We start from the raw sequence: 23,658 nt of genomic DNA, 5'->3' as shown, positions 1-23,658 counted from the left end.
TACAATCACTGATAGCAATCTTTACTGAGAATCATTTTCACTGTACAAGCAGATATAAATATGCAACCATAAAACTTTGAGCATACAGTTAGTGTTCAGTAACTCGATGACTAATATGCCAAAGCTGCACTCAAGGATTTCAATGGAAAAAAGGCTTTAACTACTTCTTTAAAAAATAGTGGGAACAACACAAATGAACAGGAGGAAAAAAACGACAATAGAAATCCATGACATTGTATCTGCCTGACGGTGTTGTACAAAAACAGCCCAGGCTGCAGTAACACTCGGCCAGAGGACACATAGTGGAAATGGAGTACTTTCTTCTTTTTTTTTTAAACCAGAGCCCAAATTTCTAAGAAAGAAACCACAAACATTTCATTCAAGCCAGCAGACTGTTTACATCGAGATATGTTGGATTGAAAATGTGCTGCACTAAATATTGACATTCAGTGCTGCTTGGCTAGTCCAGCATATGGTAATACAATTGTCTAATGAGTTTGCAATGCAGCCAATCACAGAAGCAAGACTTAGCTCTCACTGACTCCTGATATTTGTCTTTTTGGGAAAACACTGCCTCCTGGTGGACCTACTGGACATCTTCAGGCTTCACAGCGTGACCCCTCTGTTAGAAGATGAAGCCAACTGATGCAGCAAAGACACCTTATTTGAGAAAGCTAGAGGGTTGTAGTAAATGGGATATTCACAAAGCCTTACATATAGATTCTTCCTAATCAATGATAACCTATTAGAAGTAGGATCGTAACATTAGCTTCATTTAACACATTTGTATTCATTTCTAAAACACAAAAATAAAGATACCAACTTGTCATCACGCAAGACACCAGCATTAAAGAGATGGGGGCATAATGTGTGTAGTGTGTGGGTGTGTCCAATCCAGACGTTACTGCAGCCTTCACTTCAGAGTCCCAGGCTTGAAAGGCTTTAGGCATTGGGAGGGCTTGGCCAAGGCTTGAGGTGGGAAGGAGTGCAATCTCGGGTCCATGGGGAAGTGGGGAGGGGTCAGTCACAAAGGCGTCATACAGAGGGGTCAAAGGTCAGGAGTATATACAGAGTGGGAGGAAGCCTTTACTGTCGGCTCTTCAGGGAGTCCACCAGCCTGCAGAGAGTAAATACAATTCAGCCTCAGCAAACAAGGAACAGAACACGTACAGTATGAACCAATAATGAATGGGTTATGAAGTGTAATAAACATCTTCTTCCTCCTCATTGTTATTTCCTCTACTTAACATATTTTTAAGTATATTTCACTACTATTTTGACTTTATCTCTTCATGGTTTGTATGTTAATTCCTACCATTCCATTGCCTCATCCAGGCCTGTGCCCTTTGTGGCCGAGGTCTTGAAGATCTGCCATTTCCTGTCTTTGAGGGCGGGCAGGCCCAGAGAGTTGGCCACCTCAGTGGGCGTCATCGCCTGGTCCATGTCCTGTTTGTTTGCAAATACAACTAGGATGGCTTTCTTCAGCTCTTCTTCCTGTGCAAAACAACAGGTCGCAAAAGGACATCATGAAACAAAGGGAAGAGAGTCAGAGATAAAAGCAGCTATATATCAGTGTAATGGAAGCAAAAACACAGAGACTAAATACTTTGAGAACATTTCTAACAATCTTCAATATGTGAGATATGTAATACCATCTCGCATCTGGATTGAACCAACGCAAATCAAGACACAGCATTGTTTTCCTGAGTTAAGGTTAGTTCAGAACTTAACTAATTACATTTGCAACTAGAAAATATCTTTGGCTCTTAGACCTTGGATTTGTGAACTTGACAAATTGCTATAAATTACCACTGTACTAAAAACAGTAGTGGTTCAATTCCAGTTTCTAATGGGATTAAAATGATTTACATATATATGGTCAACAATTACTTATTACAAAATATGTTCAAGTCCCATTGTAGGACAAGTGGGAAATGTCACCTCATGATGGCACTAGGGGAAAGGTAAGGATATTTAAAATTAGGCAAATTGATTCTTTGTAGGCATTAGATGTCAGGAAAATATATCCAGCACTAGTTGACTGGAGCTTGTATTGAAATATGTTCCTATATATCTTGGTTTAATGTGATAGGGTGGAGTTGAGAATACGCCCACTAACCTCCAACATGGCCACCAGCTCAGACTTGGAGATGCCCATCCTGTCACGGTCGCTGCTGTCCACCACGTAGATGACTGCGTCTGTGTTTGAGTAGTAGCACCGCCAGTAGGGCCTGTCGAACAGAGAGAGGAGCACAACGGTTACAAAGATGGGAGACAGAGAGGAGGACGAGGAGCAAAAGAGAAAAGCAGTGGGCTGACAGAGCAAGAAACAACATGATGACACAAGGCAATCACACATCACTCCTTTGACTTCCCAGTGCATCCCCGATCTGCCACTCACCTGATACTCGTCTGTCCTCCCAGATCCCACACCTGGAACTTCAGGTTTCTGTATGTGACGGTCTCAACGTTGAAGCCGATGGCTGTGCGGAAAGAAATCAAAATGGGTACAAATATGAGCCTGATTATCACCAAAGTCTCATCTGGGTGTGCAGTGTGAATTTCCTCTGGGTGTTGCTGTCATGGTTTAAGTGCTTATCAGACTCAACCCCCCTTGGTGGAAATCATGCAAATGTTTAGCATCTGATCATTTACATTGTAAAATAACGAGGAAACGATGCTAAAACAACTATTTTGCAAACCACTGCACAGAAAGTCAGGATTAAATGCAACATGTAATGAATATTTAATTACAATCCTGTCTATGGACGACTAGAATATATTTAATAGTCTCTATGATTCGGCTAATATCTTGCTTTAAAGCTGCACATGTGCGTCATATACTTTCATTTCAATGTTTAAAACACAAACTGAGGGGTACTTAGTATGGACACTTTTTTTTATATCTGATAACCTTTTAAACAACCATTTGATTTTCCAATGGAATCAGGAGCTCGCCAACATCAGTGTAATCATTAACTGTAGTAATCCAATGGGTGAAACTGGTTTCTTTCATTTGCTCACCTTAAATCAAACCCTTCAGAGTGTGTCCAATAAAAATGTCCACCAGACTGGTTGGTTGGCTGTGTTTACCAAGGCACACCATGCAGTAACATTATTCATAATCTAATTGTGCTTGTATAGGTTGTTCTTATAAGACAATCTAATACACAGATATGTATGTATCTAAGGCAAGGCAAGGCAAGGCAAGTTTATTTATATAGCACTTTTCAACACACTGCTTTACAAAAAATGAGAGAGATTAAGAAAATGGCAAGGATGTGGAAATAATGTTGTGGGAATAAAAAAAAGAAAAGTAAACCAGTACATACTGGGGATTGTAGTGACCACCTCTCCAACCTGCAGGCGGTACAGTATGGTGGTTTTTCCGGCGCCGTCCAGACCCAGGATCAGAATCCTCATCTCCCTGGTGCCAAACAGGCCCGAGAAGAGGCTAGAGAAGAAACCACCTGAAGATTTGACAAACAAGGAAACAGTGTTAATGCTGAGAAAGGTAGCTTTGGATTAATAATCAACTATAGCAGCAAATAGTTTGAAAGTGTTGAGTTACACATTACTTTGGTCTGTTCAAAACAATGCTGGGAATTATTTGTTCATAGTTTTGACTAGCATTAAACAACTTAGATGATACAGCATATAAAGTGATTCAATGGTAAACCGACCATCAAATTAGTCGTTACTGTGCCTGCTTGAACAATTGAAAAAGCAGAGAGGAAGGTGAAAGACATGGGAGTGAATCAAACGTAAAAGAGCACATCCTGAAGAGCTCTTTTTCCGGATGTGCATGAATCACCTAACGTGTTGTCAGTGTTACTGAGGTGTTTAAGCAAGTTAGCTCAGGTTAGCTTAGCTTCAGCTATTGACGTTGTGGCATGATTGATTTAAATGAAGACACCAGGTTGTCGTGCTTTATTCCTTATGCCTATTAGAAGATATCTTAAAACGGCTAGCCCGAATAGAATAAAGACAAAACGTTTACAATCTGTCCAGACACAAACACACCATGGATGGAAAACTCACGGTATTCCCAGTAAATAGCTAACATTTAACGTTAGCTTGCTAGCAGGCAGCAGTTGCAATCCTCGTTCAATTAAGCAGGAATATACTATACAGAGCTACATCGGTATCTAATTACTCATATGTATGTAGGTTATACGTAATCAAAAGACACATGCATATTACATCGACGATTAGTTAAAATACTGACCCATTTCGATAAGACTACGGTCCTTCGTTCAGCTAGAAAAGACTTCCGTGTGGTTGACGTGTCGATGAACTGTCACCAACTCTGGCTTCGATTTTGTTTCTCAACATTCGACACATTCAAAATTGAATATTTAACTGTACATTTGACTTATAACAAACATGCAACAAGTTAGAAAAAAACGTCAGGAATATTTTTAATACATTTTGAGTCTTCTAGATTTAATGAACGTATTTTTGATTTATAAAAACATAAATATTTGTGTCGAAAGTGCTGTTAATGAAAAGAAGATGTACACAAAGCTTTGGTGCAGGGTACATTCATGAAGCCAAAACGGTGTAGTGTTCCCAGTTGTTTAACATTAATTGTATTTTTTTTAAATATATTCTAAAATAGTTAAAGATTCAGTAATACAACTAAGAGTAATGATTCAAATATAAAAATAGAACATGTATAAAAAACGGATTATGGGATGACCACAAAACTAAACAAAATACAGTAACGTCTATTCTCCTATAAAAGGATGAGCCACTGTAAATGGCGAGTTATCTTGAACGCAACACACATTCGACGAAGGAGTTGCCCTCTCTCAACAGCATCACATTTATGATCACCTCAGACAAGAAAGATTTTGGAGATAGATGTAAAAGCTGCTTCATGCAATATTAATTTGATGCAAAATGCAACCCTTCTGAACAGTTTAGAATAACTTTATTATGCGGGAATTGCTCTGAGCTTTAATTATCAACGGATGGACCTGGTGCCTGTCAGCTGAGACATCATTTACGAGCGGCGGTGAGACAGACGAGGCGGGACCGGGATGGTGGAGCGGTCGGACCGAGCCCCTCTGCTGGACTGGGAGGAGATTCCGTCCGCGGAGAAGCCCGGAGGAACAGTACCGGTGGCAGCACAGGTCAAGGACCGACTGGCGAGCCCCTCCAACAACCGTACCTCACCAGGATGCTCGGCGCAGGGGTGGAGCAGCGGACCAGGGGGTTCCACTTCCAGCAGGTCTGTCCCCGACGGCTGCAGCGCCCCACCCGCGACCTCCAGCACCTCGGCGGGCAAGGATGAAGCCCTGCATGCCGACAACGAGGAGCATCTCTCGGATTCAGGATCGACAGAGGAGTCGTTGGATGACAGGATGGTGAAATGGGAGGAAAAGGACCAGATCGTGTCGGTCTTTGTGGTTGCGTTCAATACCAGATCAGGTGGGACATAAAATATGCAACATGGAATTTTAAACACTATATAAGACACAATAAATGGAAATGATCTTTGTAGACAGGTGAAGGGAAAGCAGATGCCTCGCTCGAGTCGTCAAGCAATCCACAGTCTGACGCCCAAAATACAGAGACCAAGTCTGCAGAACGTTCTCCTACAGGTGTGGCTTTTTCTGACCTGGCCATAAGTTAAGAGACATGAATAAAAGCCCTCTGTAGCCTAAATACAGAACAGACATGTCAGGATGAGAGATGGGATGGAAATCAGTCAGCTGGTCCTTTATGGAGAGCAGGCCTATACATCTGTAATGAGGGGCATGTTGAAGACAGGGCGAGCCCCTGTGAAATAGTACCCAACAAGGTTATACTTATATCGCCTCGAGGGCTGATCAATTTAACAATCATAAGATGTAATGTTTCTAAAGGATTTTAAAAAAAACTCACAGAAGAGATTCCCTACAGGGTGGAGCTGGGTGTTTTATGATTTTGCAGCATGTCAGGTTGATCTGCAGAAAAGGGTGAGGCTATAACAGGTTTTAATGCTTTTTTAGATTTGCTCTGTGAAATGGTCACTGAAATTAATACTTCACCACGACCACATGCCACACAGTGCAAAACCTTCCAGGTGGAGTATCTGGATTACATTTTGGTCTGTACAGTAGTATTATAATACCACTGTTACACTCCACTAATGATGCCACATTTTACCTTAGCACCAGATCAAGGATTCACAGGGTAACACATGATAGGATAAAACAGGATACCTTTTTCATCAGGATGTGAACAGAACAGAAGGTGAATCTAGATATGAAGTAATATTATATATAATACACCACTGCTCTGTCTACTAATATAACTCTGTCGTCATGCACCTGGAGCAGAAAACATACCCTTTTAAACAGTATGTTGTTATTTGTGTTCATATTTGCAGGATATTACAACCACGATGAATTGGTGTGTAACATATTGCACATAGTTCAAGTGTTTTATGCACTCACAGCCAAATATGTTGTATACAAATTCAAAACGAACTCACTGTTTGGCAAGTCACTAGAAATTGCCAAATTTCTACATAGAGATTAAAAACTCAAAAAACTCATTTTTCTGGCAGAATTGTTTTAGTCTCCATAAATCTCCATAGTCTCCATTAATCTCCATTTTCAAAGGTTTTTAGTGAGCATTTATTAGACCTTTTTTTATTAAAGAGTGCAGCATAAAAGTGACAGGAAATGAAGAAAGGAAGAAGCGGTAGAGACATGCAACACTGTCATAAAGACACAGAGATGCTTCCTATTTTCAAGCAAACAAATGAGATCTAAAGATTTCCTCAAACACTTCGGAGTCTGTTCTGTAATAAAGCACCAAGAAGATCAAGTACTTCCCCTATTAATAAAGAAGACCATATTATAATTTGATGATCATTTCTAAAATAATTGAATCAAGAGCCACATGACAGAGCAACAGCATTCTGAGTTTGTTCTTTTTTTCACAAATGGGATAAAAAGCAAGTATTAAAAACCCCTATGTCTCTAGGGGCCTTTTATAATGCACTTCCTGCATAGGAAATAGCTTTGTTAGACCCTGCATGATACTTAAAGCTAAACACATAAAGTCAATAACAGCTGTCAGAGTGGTAATAGATCATCTTTGGTGTTCCGCCGCAGGTGGGTGATACAGACCTGAAGACTCGATCTGACAACTGTACTTATATTCCTGCTGGAACTCCACTGACGGAGCTAATGTGTAGCTAATGATTAGATTGAAAAACCTCACTGGCTGAGTCACCTTCTCCGTCTCCCTGCTCCGTATCACACCATATTTGCTCAGCTGCCACTCGAGCATCAGCCCTCACATAATGAATTCTAAGGAATCCAGACGAGCTGTTACTGCTGTTTCGTGAGCAAGAGAAGAAATGGTGATAATTTATTAACAGTCTGGCCTTGTGTCAGTGCTCTGTGTGTGTGCTTTAACGTTATCTCTCTGTTGCCGGGGCGGGATAGGAAACATGCTGGAGTGGTGTCTGCCCAAAGACATGGACCTGGAGGGAGTGGAGTTCAAAGCCATCGCCAGCGGCTCCCACAGGGTCACCACAGACTTCATGTAAGCATGTGCACAACACAGGACACAAACAAAGCTCATTTTCATATTAGGATGCGGCCCCATGCCTCCTCCCTGGCAGGACAGAACCACACAAAGTGTTGCCTGGCAAAAAGAAAAAAATGCCCAGCCATCTGGCATTGCCTTTGCTTTTCATGACTCATGGATTCATCTCTCTCTCCCCCCTCCGTCCATCCGCAGATATTTCCGGAAGGGCTCTTACTTTGGGCTCGCCTGCTTTGCCAACATGCCGGTGGAGAGCGTGGTGGAGCGGGGCGCGAGGATGAAGTCGGTAGGGATCCTGTCGCCTTCCTACACCCTGCTCTACCGCTACATGAGCTTTCTGGAGCATCAGGTCAGGTAAGAGGACCTTGTTTGTTGAAATACCTAAGATATTCCAATCCTTCAACAAAAACAACTACAGCTCCAAATATAAATTGATTAGTTGTCAAGCATCACATTAATAGCCTATTGCCTATAACTATTTTGAAAATCAAGGCCATTTTTAAAGAAAAAAAGTAAAACATCTCTGATTTGATTTAAAGGGTTATTATGCTTTTTGGGGGTTGTATTGTTTTGTGTGCATGTAAATGGTCTGCAAAAGCAAAAATCCACAAGCTCACTCCAAAGTGATTATTTCTCCCACACACAAATGTTTTGAAAAATATCCTTTAATTGATTCAACATTTCACCCTCAGAGCACTGTATGTCCCATGATACTACTACTACTACTACTACTACTACTACTACTACTACTACCACTTAGCGGTTTAATGTATGTCAATATTAGTCCTAAGCTTAGTTCCCATATGGTCACAAGAGGCTGCTAGTCAGACTCTTCTTAGCATAGTTCCTCTTTTCTCTTGTCTCAAATAGATCACTCTCACACTTGTTTCTCTTCCCATATATCAAAATCACACTTCTTTAACCCCATTCCTAACTTTGTTGGGGTTGAACGCCACATGAACTTCATTGTTAATCCCAAGATCTGTCACACTTTCTCTTTGAACACAGTTCTCTTTATATCCCTCTTTCCCTCCGCCTCAGTTCCCACACTCCTGGCCTCCAGTCATGCAGCGGTCATGCTCTTTACTCATCATTCACTGCATTGCTTGCTCCAGATTCCCCATCTGCTGACTGCCATGCCACATTAGATCAACGGCTCACTGTTGGTCGTTAAGTGTTTAACACATCAAGGAATTTGTGGATACTTTCCCTTTTTTTCCTCACTCCTTTTTCATTTCTGATCTTTCTTCCCCTGGCCCTTGCAGCTAATGGAACTGATTAGCTTTACATAGAAATGCTAATGATGCTAACTTGATAATGTTAGCCTATAAATTAGTGCTGTCAAAATTATCGCGTTAACGGCGGTAATTCATTTTTTGAATTAATTGCGTTAAAATATTTAACGCATGTGCAGAATGGCCCGCCCCATACGTGCCACCAGTGGCAGCGCCAGGGTATGGCTGGGGTAGGCAGGCTACACCAGAAATGGCTTAGCCCCACCATGAAAAATGATGTTAAAGTAAGCAAAATAAAGTCTGCCAACTCGCGCGTAGTAAATTGCACAGACAGCAGTTAGTAAGATTGATTTCAGTAGCCACGGTTTTGAAAACTTTTGTCACGTAATGATCGTCTTCTCAATAGAACATATTTGATAACGGCGTGGTGTTGTTGCAGGAAGTCCCGACGGAGAATACTTTTGCTGTAGTACAGGGGTGCACATAACTGGTACGCAGGTTATGTGCGTAATCTCTCTGAAATGCGTACCGTCACTTGTGTCACAAAGCGCATTTGCGTACCGACGTACTTGTGAAGCTTTTCCAGAAGGCGGTTAGATCACCGGACGACAGAGTCGGTCTCCGTGTGCACAGACAGGGCTGCTGTTAACGTCGGTCTGTACAACGGAATTGTGCCAAAACTACGCCAACCGGCTGCGAAGGGAGACTCTCTTCACCCCCCCCCCCTTCCCCCCCCCCCCCCCCCCCCCCCCCCCCCCCCCCCCCCCCCCCCCCTTCACTGGAGAACTGCGCTAAAACAGCTGATCACAACGTTCACACTCTGTGGTCACGAAGTACTCCACTAGCCGCCGCCGCCCCCCCTCTGTCGACTTTCCTGAAGTACTCCCCCGTTGATAGAAATCAACACGTAATGAATTAAGACCCCACGGTTTGATGATTGATAGGTGTGTGGGTTGTCTTTCATTTTGACATGCAGAAAAATGTTATAATAAACATAGATACTGTATGTTAAATGGATATATCCGCCTTCTTTCTTTTATCTTTCCATTCCCACAACAATATACATAAATAAATGGCATATTTTGGACATAGTTCGAATGGTGATTAATCATGATTAATTAATTTTTAAGCTGTGATTAATCTGATTAAAATGTTTAATCGTTTGACAGCCCTACTATAAATATGTATGTAACTCTCGGTACAGTTTGTGACACATGAAAGCAAGCTGTTTGTAAATCTTATATAAGAACTTATACTTTGATTAGATGGTAGATTCCCCCTTTAAGGCCATGATCTCATTTGTTGCTTAATACATTTGTATGCAGCGGAAGTAAGCAGTAGTATTGATTAGCAATTTATTTAAGTAATTTATCAAGCAACCATTTGCTCTCAAGTCTCTCAAAGGTGAGAATTTGCTGCTATTGCCTTGTTTTCTATCATTTAAATTGGATATATGTGGAGTATTGGACTGTTTTTCAGACAAAACATTGAACTTTGATTTGAAGCTTTAGATTAATCCAGTTGTAATGTCCCTGAATGTCACTTTTTGCCAGGCTCCAGCTTCAGACCCCAGGCCACTACTCTCCTCTTGAGGCCTTCTATGAGGACAAGAGAGCAATACTGCCCCCCAGTGGTGATGGTGTTGTTAGTGCATGTCCAGCCAACGCCTGGGGGGCTGCAATCAACCACAGCATGCACCCTGAGATGAAGGTAAGGACATTTCCTCTTGTTTTTATGTATACACCGTATGACTCAGTAACCTTGGTGTCTCTGTTTGAATATCTGTGGAGCAGATCACCCACCCTGCAGGCTGCATGTCCCAGTTTATCCGCTTCTTTGGGGAGCAGATCATGGTGCTGTGGAAACTGGCTCTACTCCGCAGGCGCATCCTCATCTTCTCCCCTCCACCTGTGGGCGTGGTCTGCTACAGAGGTGAGAACGGAGTTATCGAAGTGGAAATTTGAATAAATAGTTTTATGAGTTCTGCTTTCTTACCTAGTCAGATAAGAACATTGATACTCTAGTGTCTGTGTGTTCACAGCAAAGCTGGAGCTAGCAGCTGTTTAGCTTAGCACAAATGCTAGAAACCGAGGGAAACTGCAAGCCTATCTCTGTCTAAGGAAAAATAAATTCACCTACCAGCTCCTCTAATGCTTTGCAACAAAGGTCAAAACTTATAAATGTTATTGCTGAATTGTAATGGTTATGCTAGGCTAAGCTAACAGTCTCTTTTATTCTTACTGTTGGCAAGATAACGAAGTCAAATAAAAGCATGATTCTCTATTTGTTATATATTTGTATTTAATTGTAACACATTTTCTTATAAGCTAGCAAAACTGTCTTTTACTCATCTTCTTTTTTACACTGTCATGTCACATCAGCGCACACTCAGTTTTTCTCACGCTGCATCAGTGTTGGACAATACACACGTCACACACACTCGCATCCTGTGTCGCTGTCTTTCTCTCCCAAGCGTGTTGATACTTTTTCAAATGTCATCCCCCACCCACCCTTGTCTCTCTCAGTGTACTGCTGCTGTTGCCTGGCAAACATCTCCATCCCCGGGATCGGTGTGGCTGTGCCTGAGTTCCGGCCCTTCTTCTACGTTAACGTGGCCGATATCAGCGCGCTGGAGAACGAGCTCTCCTACGTAGCGTGTAAGTAGATGCTCGAAAAAGGACAGGGTGTTTTTTAGCAGGTACTATTAGTATCTCCCTCTCAAATCTTCTGTGTGGTTGCATTTTAAGGTACTACTGAGAAGATCTTTGAGGAGAAGAAGGATCTGTATGACGTGTATGTAGACAATCAGAATGTAAAGACCTACAGGGATGGTTTGAAGCCTCTGCTCCGCCTCAGCACCGCAGACAGGGAGAAATATCACAAACTCACTGAACAGAGGTAGGTGACACTGCTAACAACATCATCAATTATAACCATTCAACAACCAATACACCGTACTGCTGCCCTAAATACAAAATGGGTATTAATCTGCACCTGAAAATAGGCCCCAACACACTAAGCTAAGATGGTGACCATAGTAACTAGCAATAAAACATTGGCATTCAGCTCAAAGCACCACTGTTGTTAGGTACAGGCTCACACAGCTGCCAGCACAATGTGTACCACATTAAAATATGTCAGTATAATCACAAATAGTACACTTTCCCCTGCAGGTTTTTAGAGGAAAAGCTAGGAATAAAGTCTGTGTCTGTGTGTGTGCGCAGGCAGATGTTGCTGTACTCCCAGGAGGAGAATGGAGACTGTGTGTCCAGTGAAGAGGATCTATTTATTCTGTAAGTACAACATGATTTATTTATCCAGCCGTTGGAGCAGTAAGCACTGTAACACAGAGCAGACACAAATTGAAATTCTAAGTTCGCTTTTGTATATATTAAAAAAACATTATACCTTTTTTGGTGGAGCCGGGCAGAAGAGCAATATAATAGTACTCATCCTTCCTTCTAAATCTCTGTTTATCCAGGTTTTTCCTGGAGCAGAACAACAGGATTTTCCAGACCCTCAGCGAGGTGGCAGCGAGCCCCGATCCCACACTGACCCATGAGAGTGTGAGGGCCATGGGTCTGGATCCCCATGGAGACAGGCTCTTTCTGCTCCACCTGCTGGAGATCTACGGCTACGACACCCTGCTGGTGTCCGAGCAGCTGTGCTGCAGTTGAGAGATTGTGGACGGCTGGCTTTACGCCTTTCATCACTGCTGGTTTAAAAAAGGAGGTAGATTTGCTTCGAGAGAATGTTGAGTGCTGCACTACTGGCTTCTTGGAGTCTTACAGATTGTTCCTTTTTTGTCGTATATCCCCCTGTGCTTATTTTGTTCACCCTGGTTCTGCGCCCTCACAGCCTTATGGCAGGAGCAACAATAAGTAAACTCATTTATTATAACAAGAAATGTGGTCAGTTCTCTTTGATAGCGCATCATGCAGATGGATTACTCCCCCTTGGCTGATTAAAAGTGATTCTCTGGATTGGATACAGCTGCAATATTTCAACACTGATGTGCTATGCTATGGATGACAAAACCCAAAAGGAGATCAATAAAAGACTAAAGTGGCCTGGACTGCACTCAACTTCAAGTAGAAAGAGAAAGCAAGAGACGTCCCTCAAGATGTCCTCTTGTGATTTGGAGAATTTCTGTGGACAAAATTGAGGAATGATGTACAAAGGTGAAGACGAGCGGTAGCCGTCCTGTAAATAATCCAGTTTTTTCCCCTTTATGTATAGTGTGTCAAATTATGTGTGATATGGGTCTGCCTCTCTGCCAATGTTGCTTTCCTTGTATCAAGTGCTGGATTTAAACATCTCATTTTTTAAGCCTCCATGTTGAAATCAGGGCATCCTTTCCTGAAATGTATGTCACTACAAGCAGGTCAAACAACTTTTGTCTTTAAGAGCCATGTCTGTAAGCACAGTGGTTTCACTTGACCATAACCAGCTTGCCATTTAACCTTAAGACAAATCGTTTTTGCCCGAGCTAAGACCAAATCAGATTTTCTAATGATGTCCAAAAGGTAAGGTTGATTGTGTCCACAGAGGTGATTTGAAATCTTATTTGCACCGACGCTGTTCAAATATGTCTAGTTGTGTTTTTCAGCTCGAGAATCAGGTTATTGACAGCCCTTCAAGGGGTGAGTTGAAAACGTAAAATGATTCAGAGGCCCTGAGATAATTTCTTCAACAACTACTGTCTGCAGATAAGATTATAGATAATCAGTTTAAACACAATACTATAACTAAAGCTTTTCACATTTTGAAGCACACTTAGCTGCTGTTGACATGGTCAACAGAGAGGAAGTTATCTTATGTTGTGGATTGCTGTGAAAACAAGGGGCTTGGCTGTTTATCAGTTAAGTAGTGAGAACCTTAAAGCTGCATTAATCAAAATGACAATGGAGGGAATTTAAATAATTAATATACAGCTCCGACATGATGTCTGGCTTAAGGTTTTCAATGGCTAATGTATAAGCAATAATTATACATTAGCATTCACGTGAAGTCCCATTTCTTTTAGCTCTACTTTGGGCTTCACCAGCTTCTGAGAAAATTTGCTTTTAGCTGCAAGTTGTTCCACTGTCCTTACTAGCTAGCTCTAGCTGCTAACTTTGTCTCCTGTTGAGCGCTACATAGGTAGAATACAATAGCTTTATAGGATAGTTTTGCTGAAAACAAGAGTTTGTTGATGGTGGAAACATAAAACATGTTCAATAAAACTATTACTAGTTAAACTTCATAAAGCTTCAGGGATTAGCTAGCTTGCATTCCTAGCAAGTTTGTGAGCTACATCACATGTACTTATTTGGGTCTCTGTTGTAATAAATCCTGATTAATGCAGCTTTTCCCTTTGTTTGATCAGGTATTGTTTTGAAATGTGATGGAACAGCAATGTTCTCATAAAGTTGGGGAGAATATCCTAATCAGCATGACGTTAATGCAACGTGAAAACATGCGTAGAGATAATTCTATTGACATGACAAAAAAGTCAATTATAGTGTTAACTTGTAACACTATAATTGACTTTTTTGTCATGTCAATAGAATTTGAAAGGAATGTTTCTTCTTTCCGATTGAAAAGTATCTCACAGACACAACTGTACAAAAAAATAATAATTAGTATTCTGGCATTTTATGTTTTACAGTGATAATTTTTTTAAACATTTAATTTTAGAATTTATTTAGCTGTGAATTGTTTCGAGTATAAATATTAAATTGCTGTAACATTATCTGTGAAGAAATGGGATCAGTTGAATGTGTTTTATAAGGCAATTATGATCCCACAGAGCCTCTGTGTATCACTGATGCAATTATGTAAGAGAACAACCTTTAGAATATTTTCACGCCACATCGCATGGCCCCTTAGATCACGTGTACAGAGTTGAAGCAGCCATCTTTGTAGTTGAAGGGATTGTCCGACTCATGTTAAAACTCCTTCACTTTATTTTACTGTAAACCATTTCATAAATAAAGTGCAATGACACTTATAAGGAAAACACAGTCTGGATATTATTATTAACACAATTTACATTCCTTACATTTCATAAAATCTTCATTTCAAAGCTATCGTCTTTAACATCAATGGACTTTAGTCTGTTGTTCTGTGCCCATGGACATGAGTACCTTCAAAGTCCCTGTACTCAAGCGTTCAGGAGTTGTCAATGTCTTCAATGATGAACAAATCCTTGGAGGGATACACACTTACATCACTGACACATCTTCTGAGGTTGCACTGCCCCCTAGTCACAGCAGCTCTCAGAACAGCCAGCCAGCGGCCTTTGAGGTCCAAGCCAGAACAGGAGAACGTGTAGGTGGTGTTGGATTGTCTTAAACAGAAACAAGGCCGACCCTGGAGATCTTGAGGGGAACCGTCCACACTGCAGCCCAGCAGAGGGATACTGGAGAGGGGCTTCAACTCCTGGAGACATGAAAGGGTGAAGGAAAGGATTAAAAAAAGAAGTTGGTGGATGGCAAGCTGTCTAATAGAGAACATGCAATAAATGTGACTTTTTGTACATGATGGCAAACAGAAAATGTTGTTGTGTAGATCGCACGTTTCAAGATAGGATATTATATTGGTCCTTTTGACAACAATACAGTGTTTTCTGATATTACATAGCCTGCCACATTACACTTTCCATTTCATTCAAATCTGGGTCTTGCAAATGATGTAAGACAATATCATATGCCCATTTGAGAAAATGAGTTACAATGATAACTAACAAAAACCATCCAAAATGATAATATTACAGAGATAACCTAAATAAATGAATGGGCATGAGAAGCAGGTCATTGTGGGTCATCGTTTAGGCTGAAGAAAGAAAATCCCTATTAGGTTTGATTTACAAAAGAAGAAGTAGTGTCAGTGTTCTGACCTTTAGCTGTATGAACACCAAGACCGACCGTTTATGCAGTTGATTGCACAACAGCTCTTTACAAAATGTTCAGCAGTATTTCCCTTTTTCCATGTGGGTGCATGGGTGCATGTATTGTCTGTTGTGTGGTCGAAGAGGAGCGACTGGTGACATTTGTGTGTATGACAACATCAATTGCACATCCTATAGAGACAGTCCCACTCCTGAACAGAGACATGCAAACTATATAACTAAGTCACCAAATAGCATGTTTTCTGAAAAACAAAAGCATATATTCTCCATATGAAATAACCACATGGTAAAGCCTAGTTTTGTATGGTGAATTAATAAAAGGACTTTTGTGTTTTCTCATTTAATTAGAGACTTAGGGCAAACAGTTTTGAGAGAAATTAGAGAATACATTTGAGGGGGAAAAAAACAATTAATTATGGTAAATGATGGCATACAGTAACCCAGTCTGGCTCGGAATAAGAAAATAAGAGGAATAGCCTCTTCCATAATAAACTCAAGGATCAAACCGTATTTCACATTGTTAGAGACCCCTACCTGTAGACCAGGGTACAGGTGGAGGACTGGGGGTTCTGTGCAGGTGATAACAGACCACACTTGTTGACAGGTCTTAGGGTTGTCGCCATACAGCAGGAAGCCACTCATTTCACAGTCACTGGACACTGTGGATGTCTGGGAACACACATAGAAGAAAACACAATGCTGTTAAAGCCTAACATCCATTTAATGTTGAATGTAACCTTGAAAAGAACAAGGCTAACCTCCAGTGTCCTCCTCTTCTTCCCCTCCATACTGTCCCCTCTCTGAGCGATCAGGACAAAGTAGCAGGCTTTACACACTTTGTTCAGCTTGTTGCCATCGTACTCCAAAGGCACTTTGTTGTCTGAACACTTCCAGCACACCACCTGGGGAGCAGAAACACCATCACTATCTTATCCTAAATTAAGCATTTGTTCGGAGTAGATAATTACCAAGACTTTGAAACAAAAAAACAAGAAACCATTTCAAGGTTTTACTGATCAGTGTATACATGGTTTTTGTAATGTCCCCTGTGGTGTGTTCATGTACCCTGTGTAAATGACACCTGCTATTCACTCACACATCCACAGGCTCTGCAGTGATGTCTTCTCCTGGTGAGTGCGTTGAAAGGTTCCTGGCATTTCATACACAAGGTCACTTCGTTGTCCCTGATCCAGCGAGGGGCGCGTCGGCCAAGTTCCTCCATCTGTAAATCAAACAGATAAGATGGGAGTGAAATGTTCTACTTTTTCAAAACAACCCCCTCCTGAAATAATCAATCTTACTGGATCTTCTTCCTTTGTCTCCTTAGAAGCCAATTTGAAGGTTTCATTTTTCTTCTGAAACATGTCAATGGCCTCCTGAATCACCTGGAAATAAAAACTTGTTAAAATAACCAATATTTTCCTGATCTATGTGATAAAAATACTATAAAAAAAAAAAGAACATCTACCTTTATCCATTCATCTCGGTCTTGTTCAGAGCTTGACAAAAACATAAAAAACCATGAGCTACACATTTAATGCAATGTTAATGGACTGACGTTGTATAATACAGGATTATCTGTTCACTGTTGATGTTTCTAATAATAATAATTTCACACACATGGCCTGCAGCTCAAGGATCCTCTCTTTCCCAGAGACCTGGAAGGTGTACAGGTGGTCTTCGTTGGTGGTCTGCTGCACCTGCATGCCATCCACTCCGATCCTGCAGCGGACCGTAAACCTCTGCCCAACCAGGCTGAATTTAGGATGGCAGCACAGCAGGAAGTTGTTAAACTATGAAGAAGACGAAGTTATACACCTTAATACAATATATAATGTACACTTTAGGGCACTCTTAGAGTAGTTTAGAAAAAGTAATCTTGGGTTTTATTCTTTGCCAGAAAGGTAAAAGAAAAAAAGAAAATTCTTTGCAGTTTATGGATAATTTTCTGTGTAAATGTGTCTGTTTCTAACCAGGAAGAGGTGCCTCTCCATGGCCGAGGTGTTCCTGGCAGCAAGCTTGAGCAGACGGCCTTCCCTGAGGAACTCGTTGGTGGGGTTAACCACCTCCTCGTCTCCAACCATCTCATAGATCTCCAGCAGCCGCTTCAGGCTCTCCTACAGGTAAAGAAAGAGAAACAGATCTGTATGGACATTTTTGTCAGTAAAAAAGTATTTCTTGGCTTATTCAATTACACTTTCAATATGAACAAAATCCCTGGAGGTATTTGAAAGATTTCAAATTCACAAGAAAAAAAAAGCCATAATGTCAGGGTCACTTTTGACGATATATTACTATAAATGTGCTGGTTGTCAGTGATGAAATCTTACTTAACACAATAGTAAATGATATGACTTACAGCTTTGTGGATGGCACTGTTTGAGTGGGTGGCTGCCATGGAAATAGTCTCCAAGGCCTCTGCAGAAACACAAAGAAAGAGGTTTATTCTGATCATGAGGGAAAAGACATACAAATAAATCCAACACACTCACAGCAGAAATGTGGTACAATAATCAAATTGAGATAGTAAAAATACTACTGTGTGCATACTGTGAGCAGGACCATAATCTTGGCTATCCTTGGGCAGCTTCTTGAGGTAATCCTTGAGCAGCATCTCATAACGTGGGACCCTCTGGACCGGTTCCAACATGTGGTGCTGCAGGGTCAGGCTGCCACACTCTTCCTGACTCTAAAAACATGACAAAACACACGTGACATCCTATTAAGACCTAAATAATTTTATGTAAGCGAGTACCAATGCATATCCTGCTGGAAGCGCCTTGCCTGTATCTCCTGGACGATGTTTCTGAAGGCAGAGGAACGTTCAGTCCAGGTCCTCACCAGCTCCATGGCCTGGTCAAAGTTCCTGACGTAGTTGGCGTACATCCTCAGGAAGGGTGCGTGTTTCAGCAGAACGGTACCGAGGCCTGGGCTCTCACACCTACAGGTTTAGAGTAAGCAATAACGTTGAGGGGTTATGTGCTGCCTTTTTATGTATAGTTATCCAATTTAAGCGAAAAATGTTCTGATCCACAACCTAATATTCTTCTTAGGAGTTGTGATTCTGTTTGAACAAGAATCCTTTCTTAGTTTGTAAAGGGACTAATTTCTTGTTTTCTAACTAAGGACTACTAGACGCAATGACTTGACCTCTCACCAGTGGCTGATGCAGCTCTCCAGGTCAGGCAGCAGGAACTGGCTGTGGAAGGAGAAGATGGAGGAAATGTTGGAGAAGATGTTTCTGATCGCGTCAGGAGGAAAGGAGCCTCGGCCTGCCTCTTCTGTGAGCCGCGAGCAGAACACCTGTGACGGGAGTTATAGAGGTGTGAGACACTCAAATTCATTTTACACATAACCCCACACAGGAAATGTAATAAAAAGAAAGTTAAATGGGATTGTGAATACACTGCCATGTTTAACCTTAGTCTCAGATTCCACAAAAGTGTCTTTTATTTGAAAATGTTGGCACTCACCTGGTCTAGCAGGTGGAGACGAGCCACGTAGGCCCTCTCTGTCTGCAGCAGCTCTTTGGCTATATTGTACAACTTCTGCTTGGTGTTCTCTTCATTTTCAGGCTCTCCTCCTCTCTCCTTCCTCATTTCATCACATAGTTCATCTTTACACTCATTGTGGATCCGGCCATCTTCTGTAGCTGCTTCACTCCACTGGCCAAAAGACTTGGAGCCATATCCTCCGGGTATCTTGCCTTCTGCCATTTTGTCATTGAAACCGTTCCCATTTACTAATGTGCCATCTCTTCCCTGCACGCTGCCATTCATTTGTCCTGGGGAATGGTCTCTGCCGATGCTGGGTAGATGGGATTCACTCGAGGCGTGTCTGAGTCCGTGGTTAACCGGGGATTTGATGGTGATGACTGGCCCTTTGCAGTTTGGGGATTGCAGCGATTTCAGGGGTGAGCGGTCATCTTTTTCAGTTAGAATCCTGCAGAAATTGACAGGAAATTGAAGTGACATTCAGAAATGATTGACTTTATACATTATTGAATTATATAGCCAATCAAGGTGCAGAAATGTATCAAATGAAAACAAATCCTACCTGCTCTCATCCATGTAAACAATCAAGTCAGGCACGCTGAGGGATTTCTTCTCTTTTCCTTCCTTCTTGCAGCTAGGGATTCTTTGCAGCCATGATTTAGAGTTCTTGGCGGGTCTATAGCTCCCCATTCTCCCCTGCACAGGGCTGGGGGTCCGCAGTAATCCTGTAAGTGGGCTGCGGTTCCTTGGCGACAATTTAGCAGGGCTGTGCCCACCTTCTCTGGATGGGCTACAGCTGTGAAGGCCTCTTTTGCCTGGACTTGGAGATCCTAAAAGTGGACTGCCTCTAAGAGAACCAGGAGAGAGTCTGGCGGGGCTGATATGTGCTCCAGACACATTTAAAAAACTGTTCCCCCCTCCTCTTATTGGACTAGGGGAGCCTAGACAGTTCTGTGCCGGGCTGACGCAGCCCACTCCTCTGTTAGGACTCTGCTCGTGTCGAGGTTGTAGCTTTGCAGTGGGGCTGCGGGCTAAAGCCGGCCCTTCCCTCTGAGGACTCTGGAGGTGAGCTGGTTTAGGAGGCACTGCAAAGAGAAAAACAGCCACAAACAATCAGTGAAAGCCGTAATCTCAAAGAATAAGGATGGATTTATTAGCAGGGGGTAAATCTTTTAGTATCTCAACTTTATTTTATTTCCCGAGGCTCATGATTCCGTTCAAAATCATACAAAAAACTACTTCCGAACATAGTAGTGCTTATTTATGGATTTATTACGGCCGCCTGTGCCCTAATAAAAAGGCAGTGTGCTAAGTTATGGCATAAAAGCAGAGCAAAGTGTGTATACGTTTATGGAGTTTTAATACCTAAAAAAGGTATATGGAATGATTGCAGTAATGTTACACAACGTTTTCCAATATTTCTCCATTTTCAACTTTATGAAAATCAAGTAATACAAAGAAATATGCTGCCCGTTTCAATACGTTTGGTAAGCTTAGGCTAGCTGCCTAATTACTTGACAACATTTCAGAAGCAATTTCTTGGTTCTTCCTAAGACAAAACGTTTTATACAATTGCTTTTCGGAAGTTTGATCCCCTCTTTGATACCTTGTGGTTTTAAAGGCAATCCTTTAGCTGGGCTTCTTCCGTTGACTTTCTCTAACCCAGGCTTAGAGTTTGGTTCTGATCCACTGCTCACTAGTAAGACAAAAAAAAAAATGTATATATATATATATATACACACACACATATATTTGTTTTAGATATATATATCCTGCATGCTAAATCTTTCAAAAAATACTCAATTAGGGACTTAATTAGATAAATCATATACGAGTCCAGTGAGTACATAATGTTCAAGGTAGGGTTTACTTTATGTCCAGAATCAAGGATGCATCATAGTATTCACCGCTGTTGCATTACCCTTAGACTGACATCCTTACTAGTACACCCATTTGTTACTTTCAAATTGTGTAACCCTTTGTTTTCTTACCTGCAGTTTATGTCCAATTGTATGCAAGATATCCATAACTTGAACAACAAAGAAAGACTTGCTGTTCACGCCTGGCTCTGCTGACAGATGTGTTGATCATGTGGAAAATGCAAAAGCCGACTTTCACAAGACTATAATACTTCTGCTTTCTTACTTCTCTCTTTTATTCATGTAGTCTACTCGTGCCAATTTGACACGTTATCGTGAGGATGTCGGTGGCAACTTTTGAAAATACATACTAGTACTATCCCTTCCACAGAATAGTCATTTTTACACAGCAACTATTTCACTCAATCTGCATCAATTGATAGCCCCTCAGTTGTAATGCAAGAAAAAGCCTGTTTTTTTTCATGTTACAAATGTATTAACAGCCATAGCGTTGCCTATGTGTAAGGCTGCTTGTTCCATCGAGCCTCACACAAAGTGGAAGCATTATTTGCATTGTCGGCCCTGTTTCAGGCTGCATCTGACAGTACCATTGGAGCAAACATACTTCTGTAATCTAAACAGATAGCTGTGCTTCGATGGGGGAACAGAACAGCTTTGTGTGTATGTGTGTGAGAAAGGGATTTACAAAAGCCAGTCTCAAAGTCCAGGCTGAATCAGGAGAAAGAGATTTCACTGCAGTAATCCAACAAGCTATGAGGCCAAAATTCAAAAACATAAATACAGTGGTATTTCATTCACACGCTGACAAGAAGTTAACATAGCAGTGATTGATGTAAGCCAGGCACAGGGAGAGTAAATGCATTAACTTGCTGCCCTATATAAATCACTCACACAGGGCAGTTTGTGCTTTTACAATCTGGTTGGTGTGAACAAAAGACCCTCGTGACGACATATTGGAAATTAATGAGACTATATTTTGATAGAGTTTAGAAACAATAACCAGTAATATCCAGTATTTTGTTGCCATAAACTCCAATGAAAACAGCCTATCTTTGGTGACTAGAAAACTAACAATAGGGGCAAGTAGCTCAGAATGTAGAAAGGAAGTCATTTTTGAACATGTTTTTTCCACTTGCTTCCCATTAGTGAAAATGTATCTTTTACTATTGTTTTGGTTAAAGGCCATTTCTCCACCTGCTACCATTGTATATTTAATGTTACTCATTTGACAAAAAAGAGATACAAAACGGGCTCTATCTTGGACAAAAAACTTAATAAGGCAGTTCAAATTATAATAAATTCAGACAATACAGAATGTTTCAGATGGGGTTTACTTGTTGTCAACCCGAACCAGTACAACAGTTGCAGTTGAATTTGCTATGCAGTATTGTAGTATTAGAGCCAATATAAGCCTACTCGGGCAATATTCTTGTTTTTGTGTGATTATTATGATCTAAACAGCCAGTTTTAAATGAAAGGCACCTCACCTGTGTTTGAGACTACGCACTCCTCCGCATCTCTGATCTTCCGCCTGACCGCCGCTCTCCTGAACTCCTCCGCGCTGCAGTTCACAATCAGACTGTAACTCTTCTTCAAGTCAAACATTATCACAAAGTAAAAAGCCTCAGGTCTAACTTCTTGTAGCGGGATGAGATAGGGAGACCCCGAGACTCTGTGGTTCTGTATTTCACGTGCTCAATCAATCACCCCCACTGATATCTCTTCAGCGGACAAGCCCCGCCTCTCAGTTAAAGCACTGACCAATCAGCGCACAGTTTTCAGACTGTGGAGAGAATCTGAGATTTTGACAAGATCTCAGGGTTTACATGATGCTATCACTTGAAACCTGATTGAAATGTAATGATCTAATCCCCCCAGGACAATGCGTCACAGTGGCAGTTTATGTTGTTATCCCGGTTTAAGAGTATGTAGACCCCCTCATGTCATTTTAAATTGCACTACATTATTATTCATTTCGCAGACGCTTTTATCCAAAGCAACAAGTGCTTTCAACCATAAAGAAACAAGCTAAAAAAAAGCAGGACCTTTTCAAAAAGACAAACCATTTGAAGTGCTATTAGAGGATAGATAAAACAAAAATATTTCACACTTTATGAATGACATCAGATATTGGAACTAGCATGAGGAAGAATTCTGATGTAAGTGTGCAACATGTATGGTCTCTTATACAAACACACTTTTTCAACCTGGATTTTATGGAAGGACAAGGAGGTAATTTGAGGTATATGAGTGCTGCAGCAATAGTGTTGGTAGATCAGTCATGTAATATAAAGAGTTTTCTTCACAGTGAAACATCCTTGAAGCTTAGGGATAATGCAAGGTTTTGGTGCATTTACCATAATATATTCTGAAATGCTTGGAAGGAATGTGTTGTTTTGTCTACTGGACGAAAAGCACTTTGATTAATCATTTGATAATGGGCAATATCCATCAAGCAATACCTATATCCATCGATCACTGAATTCAAAGTCCAGAGTGCTCAACATTACATTATGGAACCACAAATCAGTGCGAGAGGATAGAAAAATCTATCCATTTCAACTAAAATACCTTTCACTTTTAGCCTGCCATGATCTTAAGATGGA

General features: G+C 41.2%; 3 protein-coding genes across 7 annotated transcripts; 1 reads left to right on the top strand and 2 right to left on the bottom strand.

The window, feature by feature from the left end:
- arl1 (ADP-ribosylation factor-like 1) lies at window positions 1–4,371 on the bottom strand. The gene is made up of 6 exons (XM_034223118.1): window positions 4,229–4,371; window positions 3,333–3,470; window positions 2,402–2,483; window positions 2,120–2,231; window positions 1,316–1,494; window positions 1–1,117 (listed from the first exon to the last, which is right to left on the bottom strand). The coding sequence occupies exons 1-6, from the start codon at window positions 4,230–4,232 to the stop codon at window positions 1,087–1,089; spliced, it is 546 nt and encodes a 181-aa protein (XP_034079009.1). The 5' UTR covers window positions 4,233–4,371; the 3' UTR covers window positions 1–1,086.
- Window positions 4,372–4,799: 428 nt separating this feature from the next.
- LOC117550648 (DENN domain-containing protein 11-like) lies at window positions 4,800–14,781 on the top strand. Its single transcript, XM_034223117.1, has 9 exons — window positions 4,800–5,436; window positions 7,449–7,548; window positions 7,747–7,905; window positions 10,340–10,496; window positions 10,580–10,718; window positions 11,312–11,443; window positions 11,534–11,684; window positions 12,011–12,079; window positions 12,268–14,781. The coding sequence occupies exons 1-9, from the start codon at window positions 5,046–5,048 to the stop codon at window positions 12,461–12,463; spliced, it is 1,494 nt and encodes a 497-aa protein (XP_034079008.1). The 5' UTR covers window positions 4,800–5,045; the 3' UTR covers window positions 12,464–14,781.
- On the bottom strand, window positions 14,717–22,757 carry LOC117550646 (FYVE, RhoGEF and PH domain-containing protein 4-like). 5 transcript variants are annotated; one of them, XM_034223112.1, is made up of 17 exons: window positions 22,540–22,754; window positions 21,164–21,243; window positions 20,779–20,868; window positions 19,735–20,257; window positions 19,152–19,620; window positions 18,836–18,981; window positions 18,463–18,619; window positions 18,229–18,367; window positions 18,038–18,096; window positions 17,652–17,795; window positions 17,299–17,471; window positions 17,147–17,177; window positions 16,980–17,063; window positions 16,775–16,900; window positions 16,437–16,580; window positions 16,213–16,347; window positions 14,717–15,209 (listed from the first exon to the last, which is right to left on the bottom strand). In XM_034223112.1, the coding sequence occupies exons 4-17, from the start codon at window positions 19,860–19,862 to the stop codon at window positions 14,940–14,942; spliced, it is 2,205 nt and encodes a 734-aa protein (XP_034079003.1). In that variant the 5' UTR covers window positions 19,863–20,257; window positions 20,779–20,868; window positions 21,164–21,243; window positions 22,540–22,754; the 3' UTR covers window positions 14,717–14,939. The 5 variants fall into 5 exon arrangements, with proteins under 5 accessions (XP_034079003.1, XP_034079005.1, XP_034079006.1 ...); XM_034223114.1 differs by having other exon boundaries at window positions 21,164–21,240; window positions 22,540–22,727; XM_034223115.1 differs by having other exon boundaries at window positions 21,164–21,201; window positions 22,540–22,719.
- Between the last annotated feature and the right edge of the window lie 901 nt (window positions 22,758–23,658).

This window comes from Gymnodraco acuticeps, unplaced genomic scaffold, assembly GCF_902827175.1.
Source record: "Gymnodraco acuticeps unplaced genomic scaffold, fGymAcu1.1, whole genome shotgun sequence".
NCBI classification, from domain to species: Eukaryota; Metazoa; Chordata; class Actinopteri; order Perciformes; family Bathydraconidae; genus Gymnodraco; species Gymnodraco acuticeps.
The sequence above is the reverse complement of the archived record's forward strand: the minus strand, read 5'-3'. Positions and strand labels throughout refer to the sequence as shown.

Excerpts from the sequence above, each read along its gene's own strand:
- arl1 (XM_034223118.1), bottom strand. Across the intron at positions 2,484-3,332 it reads GGTGGTCACTACAATCCCCA|CCATCGGCTTCAACGTTGAG; the intron begins GTATGTACTGGT and ends CTTTCCGCACAG. Across the intron at positions 2,232-2,401 it reads GGAGGACAGACGAGTATCAG|GCCCTACTGGCGGTGCTACT; the intron begins GTGAGTGGCAGA and ends TCTGTTCGACAG.
- LOC117550648 (XM_034223117.1), top strand. The coding sequence starts at position 5,046 with ATGGTGGAGCGGTCGGACCGAGCCCCTCTGCTGGACTGGGAGGAGATT. Across the intron at positions 5,437-7,448 it reads TGCGTTCAATACCAGATCAG|GAAACATGCTGGAGTGGTGT; the intron begins GTGGGACATAAA and ends GGGGCGGGATAG. Across the intron at positions 7,906-10,339 it reads TTTCTGGAGCATCAGGTCAG|GCTCCAGCTTCAGACCCCAG; the intron begins GTAAGAGGACCT and ends ACTTTTTGCCAG.
- LOC117550646 (XM_034223110.1), bottom strand. The coding sequence starts at position 22,657 with ATGTTTGACTTGAAGAAGAGTTACAGTCTGATTGTGAACTGCAGCGCG. Across the intron at positions 17,064-17,146 it reads ACCGAGATGAATGGATAAAG|GTGATTCAGGAGGCCATTGA; the intron begins GTAGATGTTCTT and ends TTTTATTTCCAG. Across the intron at positions 16,581-16,774 it reads ACTGCAGAGCCTGTGGATGT|GTGGTGTGCTGGAAGTGTTC; the intron begins GTGAGTGAATAG and ends TCTGCTCCCCAG.